Source organism: Catharus ustulatus, chromosome 31 (assembly GCF_009819885.2).
Source record: "Catharus ustulatus isolate bCatUst1 chromosome 31, bCatUst1.pri.v2, whole genome shotgun sequence".
NCBI classification, from domain to species: Eukaryota; Metazoa; Chordata; class Aves; order Passeriformes; family Turdidae; genus Catharus; species Catharus ustulatus.
This window is the reverse complement of record NC_046251.1, coordinates 2,233,774-2,253,067: the sequence shown is the minus strand read 5'-3', so window position 1 is coordinate 2,253,067 and position 19,294 is coordinate 2,233,774. Positions and strand designations below refer to the sequence as shown.

The following is a 19,294-nucleotide window of genomic DNA, read 5'->3' as shown; positions in this document are numbered from 1 at the left end:
GGTTGCGAGGGGATGATGCTGTCCCTAATCCCAACCCCATCCCTGAAGTTTCTTCCCACCCTTTCTCAACCCTGATTACTCTTCGGGCTGCACAGGGCTTTGCCTGCTGCTGTTTGGTCTGATGGAAGAGATCCTCCTGCCAACCTGCTTCACTTCCTTCCCTGCCTCCCTGCCTTTCTTCCCTGCCTCTCTTCCTTCCCTGCCTCTCTTTCTTCCTTCCCTGCCTCCTTTCCCTGCTTCCTTCTTTCCTTGACTCTCTTCCCTGTTCCCTTCCTTCTCTGCTCCCTTCCTTCCCTGCTCCCTTCCTTCTTTCCTTGACTCTCTTCCTTCCCTGCCTCCCTTTCTTCCTTTCCTGCCTCCTTTCCCTGCTTCCTTCTTTCCTTGACTCCCTTCCCTGCTCCCTTCCTTCCCTTCTCCCTTCCTTCCCTGCTCCCTTCCTTCTTTCCTTGACTCTCTTCCTTCCCTGCCTCCCTTTCTTCCTTTCCTTGACTCTCTTCCCTGTTCCCTTCCTTCCCTGCTCCCTTCCTTCCTTCCCTGCCTCCCTTTCTTCCTTTCCTTGACTCCCTTCCCTGCTTCCTTCCTTCCCTACTCCTTTCCTTCCTTCCCTGCTCCCTTCCTTCCCTCCCTCCTTTCCTTCCTTCCCTGCTCCCTTCCTTCCTTCCCTGCCTCCCTTTCTTCCTTTCCTTGACTCCCTTCCCTCCTTTCCTTCCTTCCCTGCTCCCTTCCTTCCCTCCCTCCTTTCCTTCCTTCCCTGCTTTCCTTCCTTCCCTCCCTTCCTTCCCTGCCTCCTTTCCCTACTCCCTTCCTTCCATCCATCCCTCCTTTCCTTCCCTGCTTTCCTCCCTTCCCTGCTCCCTTCCTTCCCTCCATTCCTTCCCTCCCTCCTTTCCTTCCCTTCCCTGCTTTCCTTCCTTCCCTCTCTCCTTCCCTCCCTTCCTTCCTTCCCTGCTCACCAGCAGTGTGGGAGCTGCTGCTCTGCACCACAGCAGGAGCTCAGCACAGCCAAGATGGAGACTGGACAGATTAAAATGGATGGAGCATCCCTGTCCTTCCCCTCCACCTTCCCAGCCCGAGCCTGTCCCCTTCCTCCCACCAAACTCAGGGACAGGATCCTCCTGGTCCAGCTCTGCTCCAAATCCAGCTCTTCCACCCCCTCTTCCCAGCAGAGCTGACGCCTCCATCTCCCAGCCACAGGCACATCCAAGGCAGGATTCATTAAGAAAACCACAGCAAAGAACTGACATTCCCTGGGATTTCCTGCTCCTCCTCATCCTCCCAGGTCTCCAGCAGCCACAGCGTGACCCACAGGTTTCACTTCCCAGAGAGCAGGCAGAGCTGCAGGAGGGCAAATCCCTGGGAACTCATTCCCAACCAGTGTGTGGGATGGGAAACCAGGAGCTTGTTTTGCACTGGAGACGCCAACCTTCGAATGCTTTGGTCTTGGAGCTGGGAATGCAGCACAGAGATGCTGAGTGATGACTCCTTTGAGCATCCCAGCTCCAGGACTGAAGCATTTGGAGATTGGAGTCTCCAGTGCAAAACAAGCTCCTGGTTTCCCAGGAACATGTGGGATGCCAGAGAGCTCCTCACCACCACAGAGCATCCCAAACCAATCCCTTCCATCATTCCCAGCCACGGCAAGAGCAGCTCAGGGCAGGGAGAGGATGAGAGGCGACCACTCCTCAGCTTCCTCACAAACCCCACACATCCCCATCCAACACCCTCAGTGCCAGGTGGACAATCAGAGAAGGTGTCTCTGTTCTCCATCCCTTGCACGGAGCCAAATTCCCTTCCCCAGCCCAGTGATGGCAGCGGAGCTGCAGCTCCAGGATCGGGAATAAAGGAGCCTTCATCAGCGCACAATGGGCGGCTCAGAGCGGGGCCAGGGCAGCTGCAGGGACACGTCCCTGCCTTGGCAGCCACAGGAGAGACCCCGGCTCAAAAGCAGATTCAAAAGGGGACAAAACCGCGCTAAAAACACAGCAGAAATTTGTCAAAATAGATGAAAGATGGGGGGACAGCAAGGGGAAAAAACAATCCGAAGGAGGGTGCAGAAGTAGAAAAAATGGGTGGGGGGAAAGGGTGGTAAAATGTGGTAAAAAGGGAAAAAAAAAGGGATCTGAAAAGTGGTGGGATAAAAGGGCCTCAAAAAAGGAACACAAGAAAAGGGTTCTTAAAAAGGTACAAAAAAAAAGAGGTGCCCAAAAAAAGGCACTACCTCAAAAAAAGGCCCTGCCCCCCAAAAAAGCCCTACCCAAAAAAAAAAGCCCTACCCCAAGAAAAAGCCCTACCCCTAGAAAAGGGCCCCCTAAAAACAGGGTTTAAAAAGGTCAAAAAAAGGACCCTCTAAAAAAATAGTCCCCTGGAAGGTTGGAATAACAGAAAGGCCCAAAAAACTAAAAGGCCTAAATTAAAAAATTATCCAAAACCAAAGTGGTCCAAACAAAATGTCCAAAAAAAGCCATTTGGGTGCAAAAAATGGGATTGCTCTCCAGGACAGGGTGGGAACAGCATCTCCTCAGGTGAGAAGGCAACCAAGAGCCTGACACCAGAATTTCATGGACAGCTGGAAGCTTTGTTGGAGCATGGTGGGTTGGGAAAGGGATTGGCAAACACAAACACCAAAAAAAATCCGATTTTTTTTTTGCCTAAAACAAGAACTGGACACCAAACCAGGGCTGTTGGAGAGGTGGAGAAGCAGATCCTGGAGCAAAGGTCGTGTGTGACCTTCAGCACAGGGATGAGGAGGACATAAAAACCTGCTCAGACTGGAAGCAAAGCACAAAAATAAGAAGGAGCTCCTGCTCTGCTTCCTCCTCAGCCCAGCTCCTCCTCCTCTCCTCGGGAGGAGGCGTCCGGCCAGGAAACGGCGCTGGCCATAAATACGGGCTGGGACGGGCGCGATTCGCAAACCAGATGTTCTGGGGGAGAAGGGAGCACAAAAGGGAGGGAACAAACCCACTCCAGAGGGAAATATTCCCACTCTGTGCTCCTCCAGGTCTCCATCCCCACCTCACACGGCCACAGCACCCCCAAAACAGAGCAGGGTGTTGTGTTTGGGGCGATTTTGGCCTTTATTTGGCAGAGCATCTTCATCCCAACATTTCTCTTCTTCCTCCTCTTCCTCCTTCCCTGTGGATCAAGGCTGAAATTCATGGCAAATCTTCCCAGTCAGACCCAAACTCACGGCCCCCAAGGGACCCCCCAAGTGCCAGCGTGGAATCTGTGACACCTCCGAGTCACCCACGGCACAACCTCAACCACATCCAACACACAAAATCCACCAAAACCACATCAGCCACCTGAGGCTTCGTTTCTCTCCCCTACATCTTCCATGCTTTGTTCTCAAACTACAGAGAAAAAAACAGGATTTGTTCCTTTTTTTGTGTTTTCAGAACTTGCAGTGTCCTGGAGTTTCTCTGCAGCCTCAGGACAGGCGCTGGGAAAGCCTGGAGCCCTGGGCTGGGCCTCGAGGCTGATCCTCAAACCCCAAATCCAGTAAATTTTCCGGCTCCCAAAGCTGAACTGGATAATAGAGACATTTAAAATACCAAACCCTCAGGTTTGAGGCACATTTTTCCAGGGGGGGAAAGGGAAAGGAAAGCTCAGCTGTTTGTTTTGCATTTAAACACACCATCCCAAAAACAGTTCAAATGCATTTTTGCAATTCTTCCATCCGGCCCCCTCTGAAGGAGGAAGATTCAAACCAGATCCCTGCTCCAGAGCTTCCAGGACCGACAGGGCTCGTGGCCATTCCCGCCGGAGCAGCCGCAGGTATGCGGCCGGGCTGGGGGAGGGGGACGGCCGATTGCTAAGTAAATATTGACTTTAAAATATGGTTTTTCCCTTTTCCCTTCAAGTCAGACTATGGCATTGGAATCATGAGGTATTCACCTTCTTTAAAGAAAAAAAATAAAAGATTTTTTGGAGAAGGGAAGCCTGGTTCTGCTGTGCCAGAGGTGTTGGAATGGTAGCACTGTGTCATTTCTGGGACAGGCTCTGGATGGATGTTCAGACAGGGTTCACTCTGATTATCTCCCTTTTTGGAATCCCCAAGGAGACAACAACAAATCCAACCAAAACCAAACCCGGATATTGCCTCAGCCCCAGCATTCCGGTGTTTCTCTGGTTTTCCATCCCTGGTTTCTACCCATGTTCCCAGCCCTGATCAGGGATGATGCTGGTGGGAAGCAGCTGGAAGATCCCACCTGCCCCCAGAGCCACCCTGGGGTACAGGCAGGGCTGTCACCCCCCTGTCACATCCCAGAGGGACAGGCAGGACAGGGCCAGCACCCTCTGCTCATCCATCCCCAGATCACACCAGCACATCCCACTGGTCGTGTTCCACACATTCTCCCATCCGTGACAAGGGACACCCATCCCTGCCCGTGGGACATGGATTGGGAGCCACTGGATCCCTGGGTACCCCAGGGACTGGGAGATGCCATCTCAGTGTCCCCTCTGGGGACATTATTGCCCATCCATGACAAGGGACACCCATCCCTGCCCGTGGGACATGGATTGGGAGCCACTGGATGCCTGGGTACCCCAGGGACTGGGAGATGCCATCTCAGTGTCCCCTCTGGGGTCACACCCAGCTCATTCCAGGGAGAGGTGACAACTTCAGGGTCCCCAGCACTGGGATGCGATTCTCAGCAGCAGGACCTGCCTCCAAACCCAGACAAAGGAGCAGAGCGAGGATGGGGGGGACGGAGAGGAGGAGGAGGAGGATGGAGGGAAGGAGAAGAGGATGAGGATGGACGGGCGAGCACATCCCAGGGGAGGCAGGAGATGGAGGCAGGAGCTGCCCACAGCATCCCCGTGGAGGGGGAAGGGGGATAAAATCATATTGCGGCTCCCAGGGCTGCGTCCATCCCGCAGCTCCGTCACCTGACTTCAAACGCATCCGGGGGGAGACGATTTCCATGTGAACACGCACCAGGAAATCTGCGAGGAATGCGCTCCCCCTTCCCCTCCCCAGGCTCCAGCAGCTCCGCCGCCTTCAGATGAAATCCATTAAAAATAAAAAAAAAAAAAAAAAAAAAAAAGGGGAATAAAGGAAAGATTTGCATTTTAAACCAAATTCAGGAGCCAGGAGAGCCGTGCCGGAGCGCGATCCCCCGCGTCCCCTCCCGCCTCCAGCCCCACGGAGAGTCCGCAGCAGAACGAGCTGAAAAATGGCAGGAGATGGAGCCAGATGAAACGAAAGCTCCGGCATTGCCAGAACTGGGGATAATAATAATAATAAAAGAAAAAAAAAAAAAATAGCTGGATCATCCAGACTGTGGTGGGGAGGGGCAGGAGGGGCAGCTCCAGCCCAGCAGCCGAGGGGGATTCAAGGGAGAATCCTGCTTTTTTGGTATCTTTCTTTTGGCAGCTTATCTGCAATTTAAATGGAAAAAAAAAAAAAAAAAAAGACCGGGGGGGAGGCAGGCGGGAAGGAAAAAAGGAAAAGGAAAAAAGAAAAAAGCATTTGCAGCCAGGAGAAAAGGGCTTAAGTCCTCTGGGTGCAGTTGGATGAGCTGCAGGCAGCCCTGGCCTGTGGCCATCCCTGCCAGGGTGCCCCGTTTCCCTTTTTTCCTTCCTCAAAGCAGGGCTGGGAGGGGACAGCGGGCCTGCAGAGCCCCCCCACCTCCCCTACCTGCCCAGCCTTTATTCCCTGTATCCATCCCGGCAATAGGAGAGGGATGTTTATACCCTGGGCAGTTGGGAACCCAAACAGGATCCGGCGCTCTGCACCGCCGTGGTTATTTATGGCCTGTGGCTGGAGCTGATAACGCTCCCTCCAGAGCTCTGCCTGCGCTGGGAATAAAGCAATTCCACAGGATAGATTAATAGGCATTTCATCCCGGCAGCTGGGAGGGAGGGGAGGGAGGGGAGGGGAGGCTGGAGGGGCAGGAGGGTCCGTGCTTCCTCCCGCCGGGCCGGGCATCAGCTCGCCAAGGCTTTCAAAGGGCTGGAGCCCGGCCAGAACCATTGGCCTTAATTCATTAGTCAACTCAATTTCGCTGCCTCCGCAAATAAGGACTTTGTCTGGGATGGGGAAACGGAGCAGAGCAGCTATTGTGCCCCGGGAGCGGGCAGAAAGGGCCCTTTGAGAGGACACTCTGCTGGAATAAAAGTCACTTTTATCCTAGAATAATTAGCATGCTCTGAGTACACTAATTATTCCGGCATAAAGGGACTTTTATTCCCGAGCAGCGCGGCCGCGCGGGGAGTTGCTCTGGATTCGGCTCCACCTGCCCATGTGAACACAGCCAGGGATGAGCCAGCTGGGATTTGGGATCCTTGGGGTGGCCACACCTGTGGGTCCTCACTGGAGGGCTCAAGGGGGTCCCACCCCAGCTAGGGTGGGTATTGTCACCCCCCAGGAGATGCTGGATGCTCTGAGAAGCTGGAGAGCAGCAAGACAGGCATGAGGACATAGAGACCTGTTCCAAGCCTCCAGGTCACCTCCTGATGTCCCTCTGGGGACCTGAGTACCCTGAGGGACGTCAGATCATCCCCCAGCTCTGGGGAGCACAAGGTCACAGAGCCACCATCACACGGCACAACCTCCTGGGACTTCAAGGTCTCTCCAGGGATAACAACCCCTAACAACGTCATGGCCCTGCCCTGCTCCTGCCACAGTTTTTGGCTGTCACCAATTCCCATCTCAGCCCCCAAAACCAAGCCCAACCAGCCCATGACACTGCTCCAGCCACCCAGTGCCTCCCCAGCACAGTGAGCACGTGCTGCTGGTGAGGGCAAAGATTTGGGATTCCCTGACAGCACATCCTGGAAAAGCAGGTCCTGCACGACTTCCAGGTGGCAGCTGCTCCACTGGAACAACATCCCTGGCACGGTGAAATGCCCCATCTGTCTGTAACTGGTACAAATGGTGAAAGAGGAATTGGCACAGTCATCCCTGAGCTGATGCTGCGCCCCAGATGCCGCCTGACCCCTTGGCATCTCCACCGGATGCTCCCAGGGGGTTCCTGCAGGTCAGGAATCCTGCTTTCCCTGGTTTTAACTTCCGTAAGTTGCAGAAAAAGGAAAATGTAGCATTTTATGCGGCCGAAAGGGCGTAGGGCCGGGCAGGGGCCGACGGCATCAGAGCGACTGGTGAGTAAGCAGCGCCGGGCTCCAAATCCGCTCTTCCCTGGGGAAAACACGCTCCAGGCCGGCTGAGGAGAGGCTGAGCAAACCCATCTGGAAGGGCCGGGGGCTGCGGCAGGAAGCGGAGCCTTGGCGTGGGCACCGACCCAAGGATGCGGAGCCGGCCCCGGGGCGGAGGCGCCGGCACAGCCGCGCTGCTCGCGGCGCTCGCCCCGGTGCCCCGAGCATCCGCCCGGGCGCTGGGAAGGCGGCTGGAGCGGGAAGTATTAAACCCAAGTGCTTCCTTTTCCAAACAATAAAAAAAGCACCACGACAGCCGCCGGGAGGAAACCCTTCACAGCTTTTCCCTGCGCTGGGGGCAGGAGGGGCGCAGCTCGCAGTGCCTGGAGAGGATGGGACCACCGTAAGCATCGTGGTTTGGGGGGTCTGTGCCCCCCGGTTAGAGCCCCCAAGTGTCATAAATCATCTGGAGGCGCTCTCCTGGCGGTGACAGAGGCAGGGACAGCCAAGGGGTGTTGACACCAGCAGCAGGGGACAGGCGAGAGGAATGGTTGGAGTGGGTGGCACACACTGGCAGCACGCTGGAGGGCAGGGTGGGCAGAGGAGTGTCCTGCTGCTCCCCAGAACCGAGGGTTTGTGTCCCTGCGTCCCTTTAGGCCACGACATTCCAGCTCTGAGAAAATCACCAGGTGCCAGCATCGAGGGCACGGGGAAGCAGAGGGAGGGGACACCGGGAGGGACTTGGTCCTGAAGAGCTCAATGAAGGGCCAGGGGGTGCAGACACTCCTGCTCCAGCTGTGGTGGCCAGCTGTGACTGTTGGTGGCCTGAATGAGCCATGTGTGACCCAGGAGCACGAGCCCGTGCCCAGGAACAAAGAGCTGCAGGTAAATGGGTGAGATTGATGCAATTCAAAGCTCTCAGTACATTTCAATTTTTGCCTGGCAGCCTCCAGCAAACAAAACCAGCCACCCCCAGGGAGGCTGGGGCATGGGGGCAGCAGCAGGATGGCTCCCAAAGCCTCCCCCAGCTGGAATCCTCCTCGACTGCAATCCACCCGGAATCCACCAAGGGATTGATGGCAGAGCTCTGAGTCCAAGAGCAGTGACTCCTCTCCACCTCCTGCAACTGCAGCCCTACAATTCAACAGCAACTCACTCACCCCTCACCTGCCCAGCTCTGCACACCCAGGATGTGACCCCCAACATCTGCCCATCCTCAGGATGAGAACACCCCCCAATACCTGCCTGCTCCCAGGATGAAACCCCCAACACCTGCCCGTCCTCACCACAGTCTCATTTGAAGAAACAGCATCTGGCAAGAGGCTAATTAGTCCACTCAATTAAAGATGCAACTTCCAACTCAATTAGACTCCCTCCCAGACATCCAAAATTCCCACTGCTGCCCCAGTCCATGTGTTTTGGACATCACAGACCTGCTCTCACCTTCCTGACACTCCCTGGAGCCTGGGATGTTCTTCCCATCCCTCCCCTCGGTGTCACTGCAAGCATGGTCCCACCGGAGAAGCTCAGAGCTGCCAGCAAGGTCATTATCCAAGAATTCTGCTGCCAACCCCACGAGCGGTGCTGGGACCGTCTGTGATCCTGCACAGCATCTGCATGACTGCAGCTCCAGCCCGCTCCCTTCCCTGGCTCAGGAAGGACACTGGAGTCTATATTTAGCCCTAGAAATGGCCGGACCACGTTGGGGAACGCAACCTCTCACGATGGAATAAGATCCAGAACAGCCCTCATGGTCCACCCCGTGCTTTTCTTTCAGAAATAAGAGTCACACAGCAAAGAAAACAACGAGTTTGAGCCGAATTAGAAAATGCTGAAAATATTTGGTGCGGCCGCAGCCGGCAGGTCGAGCTGCCCAGGAGCGTGGAAAGGGCTGGAAAGTTAAGTCAACAGCAAAACCTGGGCTGTAAATAGCTCGAGGTGGCCTTGGACTACAAAATCCCAAGGAGAGTGGAGAAAATCATCCCCTGGAAAACAACTTCAGCCGGGGCAGATGCTCCGTTTGGCAGAGCCTGAGGATGGCAGCGCTGGATGCAAAACATCCCCGGGTGCTTGGAAAGGCCATCGGCCACCAAGCCCAAGTCCCTGGAGAGGGATGTCCATGGGAACACAGCTGGAACGCTCTCTGGGAGGTGATGGAGATAAAATTCATCCCAAGCACAAGGAGAGTCCTGTCTGCCTGGCAGAGGCAGGACTGTGGGAAGGAAGCAGGCTGATGCACCCACTGCTCACAGTCCATGCCAGCTGCCACTCCTGGGATCAGCACCCACTCCAAGGAGCCCATTCCCAACCCTGGGACTGCTGGATTCATCCCAGGCATTTCAGTGGAGCCCCATGGCTTGTTGGGGTGAATTGGGAGAGGGTTCCAGGCTTGGCAGGCAGCTCTGGCAGAAACTCAGGGCTCAGACCTCTGCAGGGCTGGGAGGTCTGGGGGGGCACACAGAAAGAATTTATCTGCACCAGGACAGTGCTTGGAGTCAATCTGGGAACTGAAATAATCTTCGTGCCTGGAAGAGGAACCTCCTGCCCCATGACAAAAGCTGCGGGCTCATCGTGGTGCTGACTCGGCAGGATGTGGCACATCCTGTGTGTCCCCCCCTCTCCCCGGGCACTCCATGGCTCCCAAGGGCCCAGCCCTGGCTGTGATTTCGGGGAAGCACCTCCCATGCACCCCCTTGCTGGGCAAAGGGCACTCGCGGGACCACGTGCTCCCTGCACCATTCTGGAGAGGCTCTGTCCAAAAAAACCATCCAAGGTTTTGGGAAAGCTCCCCAAAGGCACAGCCAAACCCCTGGAGTGGCATGGGGGTCACAGACAGAGGCACAGCCAAACCCCAGTGTGAACACCAGCCCCAAGGGCAGGCAGGAACCCCACGAGCTGTCCCATTCCTTGTGGAGCATCCCAGAGCTCATGAGATGGTGGCAAAACAAATCCTGAGCAGCAGGATTCACATGACAGCTGGAGGAGATCCCTCCTCATGGGAGGCACTGGACAACCAAGTGCTGGCACACACCCCAGTACCCAATGTCCTCACCCTGCCACCACCACCACCTCTACAGATGCTACCAGTGCTCTCAGTTTCTGCCCAAAGGGCTCCTGGCCCTCACCCTGCCCACCCTCCATCCCCCTCTCCACCTCAGTGAGCACTAGGAGGTGACCTGGACATTGTCACAACCTTGGGGGCAGCCAGGTCCCCCCATGCCCTCCTGGAGGGGGAAGGAACTGTGGTCCTTCCCCAGACATCCTCATCCCAGGCAGTGGGAGGATGGATTTTGGGAGCCAATCCTCCCTCCCCAAAGTTTCTTGTGCCACCACCCTGTCCCCTTGGCCGACTCCAGGGCTGTTTTCGGGACCCCACCCAGCAGCTGGTTTACGCAGCTTTTCCCTTAATTTGTCTCTGATTTTCTGCTCCAATCCTGCTGTTCCTGTGAGGAAATGGGAATGCCCGTGCAGGAGAGCAGAGCCTGGACAGCCCCACTGGGCAGCCACAGGTCAGGCATGGGCTGGGGGCAAAGAAGAACCATGGAATTCCAGCTGGAGTCAGCTACTCCAGAGGAGGATGCTCCAGGAATCAGGGCCTTGGAGGCACAGGGAGGACATGGGTGGTTTTGCTCCCCATCATCCCAACCAGTACTTAACACTGGAGGAAAAGCATCACCAGCTGGAGCAGCCCCCGCTCCTTCCCGGTTCACAGGCTCCCCCGGAGCACATGGAACCGGCAGGGAGAGAACACGAGGAGCGAGTGGTGGGGCTGAGACACCGAAGGCGAGGGGGCTGCCACAGCTGCTGCCACCCCCACACCTCCCACCGTGCCTCAGGAGCTTCGGAAGTGGCGAGGAGGAAACGCCTCGGCTTCACCCCAAACCTGGCACTGCTGCCAGGGATGCTCCAGCGCTGCCCCATCCTCTGGACATCAGTGCTTGTCATGGACAGGGAGCACATGGGATGGAGCTCAGCCCTCTCACTGGACACCACAGCAGCACCAGGTGTGCTCTCACCTGCTCTCACATGGGACAGAGTCCCATGAGGCTGCTGGAAGCCCCAGTGTCCTGCTGGGATGCTCCACACGGGAATGCTGGACACCCCTCTGGACATTGCATAGAGCAAATCCCAACCACAGCCCAGCAGCTGCTGCCTTTTCCTCCCAGCACCCCAAACCTCCACTCTTCACCTCCACTGAACTCAGTGCAGCTCCGGGCGTGTCTGTGCACGCTTAGGGAAGTGGCGTGTGCACACCCACACGTGTGCACACACACGGGAACACACGGAAAAACACCTGGGAACACACAGGGAACACACATGGACACACAACAGCACATGCCAGACCAGCACGAGAGCAAGAGGGAAGTGCTGCACTCAAACACCCCAGCCACCCTTAACCGCAGGTATTTCCAAAACAGGAACAGGGTGACCCCTGCGTGCCCTCACTCCATTCCTGGGGCTCTGCCACCACAGGGCCAGGGGTGCCCCACACCACCCTGGAAAGCAGCAGAGGACCGGGCAGACAGGAGCTGCACACCAGTGCCCTTTGTTCCCTATGGAAAAACTTCCTCCCACCCCACGGCTGGACTTTGTCCTCCTCTTCTCCAGGAACAAGCAAAGAGACTCCAGAGCTGCAGAGGCAGTGATTGTGAGGAATCAGCTCTCCTGACAAGGATGGGGACCTGCACCCTGCTCCCAGTGGCATCCTGGCATCTCCCAGAGCCCTGCTGGGAAACTTGCATCAGGGAAAGCAAAGCCCAGCCAGGACCACCGGGTTCCAGCTCAGGTGTCACCTTGGTGGCACATTCTGCCTCCTAACCAGCCCAACCACATGCTTGCGGTGCCTCCACATCCGCCACATGCCTCCACATCCTCCCACCCACAGGCTCACACAGCTCTCAGCACCCCGAGGTGGTGGAACAGCACCTCATCCCCAAAGGGGAGCCCCTCAGGAGGGGGACATGCACCAGGAGGAAGAGGTGTCTCTGCCCCACTTCAGCTCCTGGGGTGTGGAGCAGAGGATGGAGGAACTTCCCTCCAGCTCATCATCTTTCCGCAGCCTCGTTTCCAAAGGCAACGCAGCTTATGCAATGAGCGATGCCTCCCTTCCGCCCCCACCAACTTCTGGATCCGCCGGCTGCTCCGAGCCACCTCCGAGCGGGGATGATGCCTCTGAGACCTCGGGTCCCCGGAGGGGTGACCCCAGAGGGCTCAGCTGGTGGCCACCTGCACTGCTGAGCTCACCGGGCGCGTGCCAGCATCTCCATCAGCCCTGCAGGTGCCACCAAGGAGGGGCTGCAGGGTGCCCTGTGCTGCTCCACTCCTGTCACCTCCCTCCAAGGGACACAGATCAAGCGTCTGCACCCCCAGTTGGGTGAGGAGGTGCTGGAGGATGGAAACCACAGGCCCCAGCCTCCTGCAGCCCCAGACATGAATCTGGGGCAGGGATCTGGCGTTTGCCCAAACCTCCTCCTCCTCCTCCTCCATCCCTCCGACCCAGCGACGGGTCAGATGCTGCCACTGCCACGACACCAAATCTCTTCTTTCATTTTGCTCCAAGGTGGGCAAAGAAACGGGACAGAAAAATCTCCCTCCAAAAAAAAAAAACAAAAACCCACAACCCTCTCGTTCATCCATCATCCCAGCCTCTCATTTCACCAGGCCATCCCCATGCAGACAGAGGGAAACCCGTCACAGGAAAGCCGAGACCCCCCCCATTTTCCTGCTTTTGAAGGGAAAAACAGCCCTGTGCGTCCAAGCGTTGCGAGAACTTCGCCACGGCCGCCGGTTCCCGGCTGGATCGGCTGCCAGCGCGGAGCACGGGCGCTGCCAAGAGCGGCCCCTCGCACATTCCCAGCCCGGCCATGGAGCTGACGAGCTCAAGTATTTACTGAATAGATCAATAAGGGCCGGGAACGCGACGTGCGCGGCTTGGGAACGAGCGGCTGGCAAGGAGCTGGATGGACCGATGGGGGGGAGGCTGGATAAACGGACACACGGACAGGGGGACGGACAGCCCGGTCGCTGGATAAGCACATTCCCAGTGCCACCAGGCCCGGTCACAGCCAAACTCCGCAGCCGGGCGTCGCGGCTTCGGGAGAAGCAGCCCCGGTTATGCAAGAGGGGGGAGCGTGGGGCGAGGCTGGGCTGTCACGGGCACCCCTGGGACCGGTGGGGACCCCGGCACCGGCCACCCCCGTGACACCGGGACCCCCGGCCCCGGCTCCCGCAGCGGTGCTGAGCTCCAACTTTCCTGCTTGGCTGTGGGGAAAACTTTGGATTCCAGAGGAAAATGGGATGGAGGGAGAGTGGGAGCCAGGAGAACGGGCAAAGAAGAGAAAACGGGGAGCGCAAGCGAGCGGCCCCCGCGGCTGCGGGGGGACGGGGCGGGGGGCGCACCGTGCGCTGCGGAGGAACGCGGGGAGGACGCGCCGCCCCAGCCCGGCCCGCTGCTCCCCGCTTCCCCCCCGGTCTCTCCGGTGTCCCCGCGGCGCGGCGGGGCCGGGCTGCGCCCGCTCTGCTTTGTCACAGCGGCGGCGGTGGCGGGGAGGGGGACGCGCGGCGCCCCCCGCCCCCTCCCCGGCCCGGCCGAGCCCCGCGCCCCCGACAGCGGCTGCGGGGCCGCGCGGCTGCGGCGCCTCCCCCTCCCCGCCGGTGTCCCCCCCTCCCCGCCGGTATCGCCCCGCGGGGGTCCGGCCCCGCCGCCCCCCGACTCACCTTCGAGGGCGCGGGCGGCGGGCGCGGCCAGCAGGGCCAGGAGGCTCCCGGCGAGGGCCAGCAGCGGCCCCATGCCGGCGGCTCGGCGGCGGCGGCGGCGGCGGCTCCTCACGCCGTGCTGCCCGTGGGGCGGCGCGTCCCGGGCCCGCGCACCGACATCCGCGGGGGGCGGGCGGGGGCGGGCCGGCGGCCGGGCCGGGCCGGGCCGGGGGGCGGGCGGACCCTCCGGGCTGGGCGGCGGCGGCGGCGGCGGGGCCGGGGGGCGGCGGGGGGGGGATGGGGGGGGGGTCTGCGCGCGCCGCCGCCGCGGCGGAGGGAGGGCGGTGATTTGGGGGGGGGGGGGAGATGGAGCGCGCGCCGCCGCCCGCCTGACGTCACCGGGCTCGAGCCGCCGCCGCCGCGGACGGGAACGGGGAGGGGGGGGGACACGCGCGTGGCGCTGGGGGGGGGGTCCTACGCGCATGCGCGCGCGGTGCCGGGGCTGCGCCCCCCGGTGGGTGTGGGCAGGGACAGGGTCCGGGCAGGGGTCCGGTGTCGGTACCGGTATCGGTCTCGGTACAGTCCGGGCAGGGGTCCGGTGTCGGTACCGGTATCGGTCTCGGTACAGTCCGGGCAGGGGTCCGGTGTCGGTACCGGTATCGGTCTCCGTACGGTCCGGGCAGGGGTCCGGTGTCGGTACCGGTGTCGGTCTCGGTACAGTCCGGGCAGGGGTCTGGTGTCAGTGTCAATAATGTACAGGCTGGGGTACGGTGCCGGTGTCGGTATCGGTGTCAGTATGGCACAGGCAGGGGACCGGTGCCGGTAAGAGTGTCAGTATGGTACGGGCAGAGATCCGGTGGGAGTGTCGGTGTCAGTATGGGCCGAGCAGGGGTCTGGTGCTGGTGCCGGTGTCGGTATCGGTACCGGTGTCAGTATAGTACGCGCAGGGGACCGGGCCTGGTGCCGGTGTCGGTGTGGTACAGGTACAGCGCTGCGGGTCCTGCACCCACACGCGGTTCCGGCCCGCGATGCCACTCTGGCTCCCGGGCCGTCCCTGCTGTGCTGGCTCCCATTCCCTTTCAGGTGCGGGGGAAGCCCAGCTCCCCTCTACCGGCACCCGGTACCGGCTGCGGGTCAGAGACGGACGAGGCAGCGGGACCCTCATCATCCCCAGGGCAGCGCCATTCTCTCAGGGCTTCAGGACCGTCACTGTCCCCCAGGGCAGCGGGCCCTTCACCATCCCCAGAGGCAACAGGAGCCTCGCCATTCTTCCAGGACACCAAAACCATCACCACCCCCAAGGGCGGTGGGACCTGACCGTTCCCGCAGGGGAGCAGGACCCTCACTGTGTCCGAGGGTAGTGGGACCCTCACTGTCCCCCCAAGGCACGGGGTCCCTCGTCACCCCCCAGGGCACAGGACCCAGCCGTCCCCGGGAGCAGGGCTGGGGGCCGAGGGTCCTGAACAGCGGACCCCCATCATCCGCAAGGCCGGCCATCACTCACCCAACTCTGGCTTTGACTGAGAACCGTGACGTCAGAGCCGGAGCCGTGACGTCATCAAGTGGCCACTCCGCTGCCTGCGAGGGCCCGAGGTGGAGGAGGGAGCTGGGCAGGGGTGCCGGTACCGTCATCAGGCACCATGCGTGATGTCATATGTTTTTTTAATTATGTCACACGCCTGCTCCGCCCCACCCCGGTCAGGCAGCTGCCGGGGGGGAGAGGGTGATTCAGGCTGCTGCGGCGCCAGATGTTCGGGAGAAGGTCCAGATGTTGCCGGGACACCGCCCCTGTAGAAGCGCCGGGGTGGCAAAAAACGCAGCGTAACCCGGTGGGCTGGGGGCCGGCTCTGCACCCCGCATTCCCCCACAGCCCCCAAACGCCGCACACCACCCAGGGAGAGGGTGATTCTGATTCCTCCTACGCCAGCGCTCCACAGCCCCCTCCTCACTCGGTACCGTCCTGGACGGGGGCATGGGGAGGCCGGGAAGCCCCTTCCCAGTCCCGAACAGCTCCGGCGGGTGTCCGCCGTCCCGGGATGTCCTGGCGCGCAGTGGGCGAGCCGCGCTCACGGGGTCCCCAGGTGAGTTTGATGCTCGAAATGGCAGCACGGAGAGCTCACCAGCGGCAGGAGTTCACCGCTACCCTGCCCCAGCCCCGGTACCGCATCTCCAGCCCCGGCAGCACCGGCCCCGCATCCCCAGCCCCGGCAGCCCCGGTACCGCATCCCCAGCCCCGGCAGCACCGGGCCCGCATCCCCAGCCCTGGCAGACCTGGTACCGCATCCCAGCCCTGGCAGCACCGGGCCCGCATCCCCAGCCCCGGCAGCACCGGGCCCGCATCCCCCGGTTCGCCCCGGTGGCACTGGCGGTGCGGCAGCGCCCCCTGGCGGCCCCGAGGATGCCCTGCCCGGTGCTGCCCCTCCGCTCCGGTGGACGCGGGGGTCGGAGAGGCCGAAGGAGCGCCCCGAGACGGGGTGGGTACCTCCGTGCAGCAGCAAGCCACTCCAAGCAGCGAGCATCCCTTTTCAGTGCCCCCGCTCCCGTGCTCGGCTCGGTACCGGAGGGCGCAGACTGAGATGGGCGCAGCCCGGGACAAGCCACGGACTCGGACCCCAGGACGGGGACCGGGGTTTAAACCGGGCGGTGAAAGTGCAGCTCGAGACGCCCGGCCCGGTGCAGCCGGGAACGGCGGGACCACAGAACCGGGGCTGCCCCGGTGCGAAAGCACCCGCCGGAATGGGCGGGGGGCACCCACGGGGATGGGCGGGGGGCTTGGAAAGGCAGCAAAGAGGGACCTGGTTAGAGCAGAAGGGTCAGGAGTGGGTGTCACAGATGGAGGGGGGGGGGACAGGCGTGAGTGCGAGCAGTGGATGGGTGGGGGCAGAATGGGGAAGACGTGCGGGCACGAGCGGGATATGGGGCAAGAGTGCGGTCACGATGGGGGACAGCAATGGGGAGATATGGGGCAAGACTGGGATCACGAGTGGGTGGGAGCTGATATGGGGCGGACGCGGAGCCGGTGGGTGCCGCAGCCCCTCGGTGTGGATGCCAAGCGGGGGTCCCAGGTCCTGTCGAGGCTGGTCCCGGTCCCGGTGCCCTCCCATCCCTCCGCTCACGCGTCTCCTCCCCCTTCCTGCGCTCGGCGCTTCCCGGCGGAGCGGGGCCGCGCCCGACGCCGCGATGGAGTGAACGAGGGGTCGCGGGGACCGGCCTGACCGGCCGCCCCCCGCCCGCGGCTGCTCTCACCAGGTATCGGGGAACGGGACCGGGGGTTTGGCATCTCCAACCCCGCCGGGAGCTCTTGCAGGAGCACCGATCTGGGAGCCGGTGGCGGGGGGACGGGGCTCTGCGGGGTATCCCGGGGGCGGGGGCTGCCTGGGGCTGGGGGGCTGTCCAGGAGCACCTCCCTGCTCTGGGGGTGGGCACTGCGACCTGTGACAGGCTGAGTGTGGCCTCTGAGGGGGAGCAGAGCTCTTCACCGGGGTGTTTGGGGATGGGGTGGGATGAGGTGGGGAAGGGGCTTCGAGATCGGTGGCGCCGAGGCTGCATCGGATCGGCCGCCCAGGTGGAAACGCAGCCAAGCTCAACCCGAAGTTCAGAGCACTGGCTGCTGGGTGGGTGCAGAGGATGGCAGCCGGCTCTCCTAGCACCCAGCTCTCCTGGCATGGCCCTGTTTGTGGACGGGGGGTGCGTGGGGCAAAGGAAGACCCCTTCCCCTGTCCCGCCGATGGAGCCGGACAGCGAGTTCCTGGGACGGGAGCGGCACCGAATCCAGGCCGGGCTCCCCGAGCCGTGAGTCATCCTGGGCTGGGTCTGCTGGGAAGGCCCCGCTCCTCTTCCTGCACTCCAGAGGAACTTTCACTCCCCGACCGGTCAACACTGGGCAGTCCCCTCCCCCCCGCCATGACCTGGATGTCCTTTCTGTGGCACTGTCACCAGTGTCCCACCGTGTCGTGTGTTGTGGCCTTGGCCGGAGAGCCCCGGGGAAACTGAGGCACGCTGAGTAGCAGCGACATCCCTCGGGCTCTCCCCGGCGAGGGCGGAATCAGAGAGAAGTCCGGGTGTCCATAGCATTTGGAAAACCTCGGAACATCTGTCGGTGCCGGAGCATCGGGGAATCTGCCGGCAGGATGAGGGAGCGTGCTCTGAAATGCCCCACAGGATGAGGAGGGTGCAGAGGAACCCACCAGCGCCAGGCTGGGAGATCGCAGAGGGCAGTGGGGACACGGCCAGGGGTGGGGTGTCCCCTATACAAACCCCCGCACCGAGGATGGGGGGCTTCGGTTTGCTGCCAGGAAAGGCTTGGTAGTTAATGAGTAACACCCGTGGGATGTTACGGCACGTCGGGACAGGGAAGGGGACGGGGAATGTAGGGCAGCTTGGGAACAGGGTTTCCTGTTGCAGTTGGAAAGCACAAAGCTCGTACTGAAAGTGTGGGGGTCCCTGAGCCCCCTCCCGTGCTTGGGGTCCTCCTGAGCCACCTTCTCACCCGGGAGACCCCACTAGGAGGCAAAGCTCCTCGGGTGGAGGAGGAAGTGAAAGTGGCGGCGTCGATGGGGTTTGGGGAGGGGGAGCGGCTGGGGGGCGGCTGCCCATATCCTGCTCCGTGTCGAGCCAGTTTCCCCGGCCACAATGCTGCCTTGAGAAGGATCCCCCAGGAAGGAACTGGGAAAAGCAGAAGGAGAAGAAGAGGGAAGCGTGGAAATTAGCATTGGAAGGATTCAGGGAACTGCTGTGATTGATGCCAGGAGGGGACAGGCATGTTCCCCGCCTCGAACTCCTCCCGGGCTGTGGGAGGAGGGAGCAGCGCAGCTTCTCCCGCAGGCTCTCAGCAGATCCAGGCATGCCTGGCTTAAGGCTTGAGCTCCGGGTTGGCGCTTCCAGCCAACAGCTGCCTCCCAGGGCTAAGCAGAAATACAGGTTTAATGGGGCAGGAGGATGGGGATTAACCTCGAGAGTGGCAAAAGGAGAGGTTGTTTTTCCCCCTCCTGCCAACATCCCACTGGGACTGTGGGGTAAAATCCGTCAGCATTCCCAGAACTGCTGTGTGCGTTTCCCAGCGGGCATTGACCCCTCGGAGTAACCTCATTCCCTGCAGCAAATCCCCACGATCTATTTGCTCCGGGCAGCGTGGACTCGAAAGCACAACCATTTCTGGAAGGTGTCAACCTCCAGCCACCATGGTTGGCGCCTGACAAGGTGTGACACCCAGGGCTCCGTGAGGGCTGGTGACCCCACACCGCCGCCACCCCGGGGTGCTCCCGCTGCCGAGCTCGGGGCAGGCCGCGGGCGTTTGTTTGCTCCGGCTGCGACGTTGCCCAGTGACGCTGGCTTCCTTCCCCTCGCAGGGCTCTCGGAGCCTGTCAGCTCCACCTCCGCCCTGCGCCTTCGGCGGCTCCGCGCGGCCCAGGCCCGTGGCGAACGCGCTCCCCGGGGCACTCGGGACGTGACGCGGCTCCTCGCCCTCCTGTTCGCCTCAGGGCACGGCGGGCCAGGCCTG

General features: G+C 60.9%; 1 protein-coding gene across 3 annotated transcripts in view; it reads right to left on the bottom strand.

Moving 5' to 3' along the window:
• LRP1 (LDL receptor related protein 1) overlaps positions 1-13,902 on the bottom strand; it is an 82,247-nt gene extending 68,345 nt beyond the window's left edge. The window contains exon 1 of one of the 3 annotated variants that reach the window (XM_033083158.2): positions 13,816-13,902. In XM_033083158.2, coding sequence (XP_032939049.1) covers positions 13,816-13,888 — 73 coding nt within the window. In that variant the 5' untranslated portion in view covers positions 13,889-13,902. Of the gene's footprint in view, positions 1-5,697; positions 5,789-8,541; positions 8,690-13,815 lie in introns of those variants that run through there. The other 2 variants (XM_033083159.2, XM_033083160.2) reach the window with 2 other exon arrangements.
• Between the last annotated feature and the right edge of the window lie 5,392 nt (positions 13,903-19,294).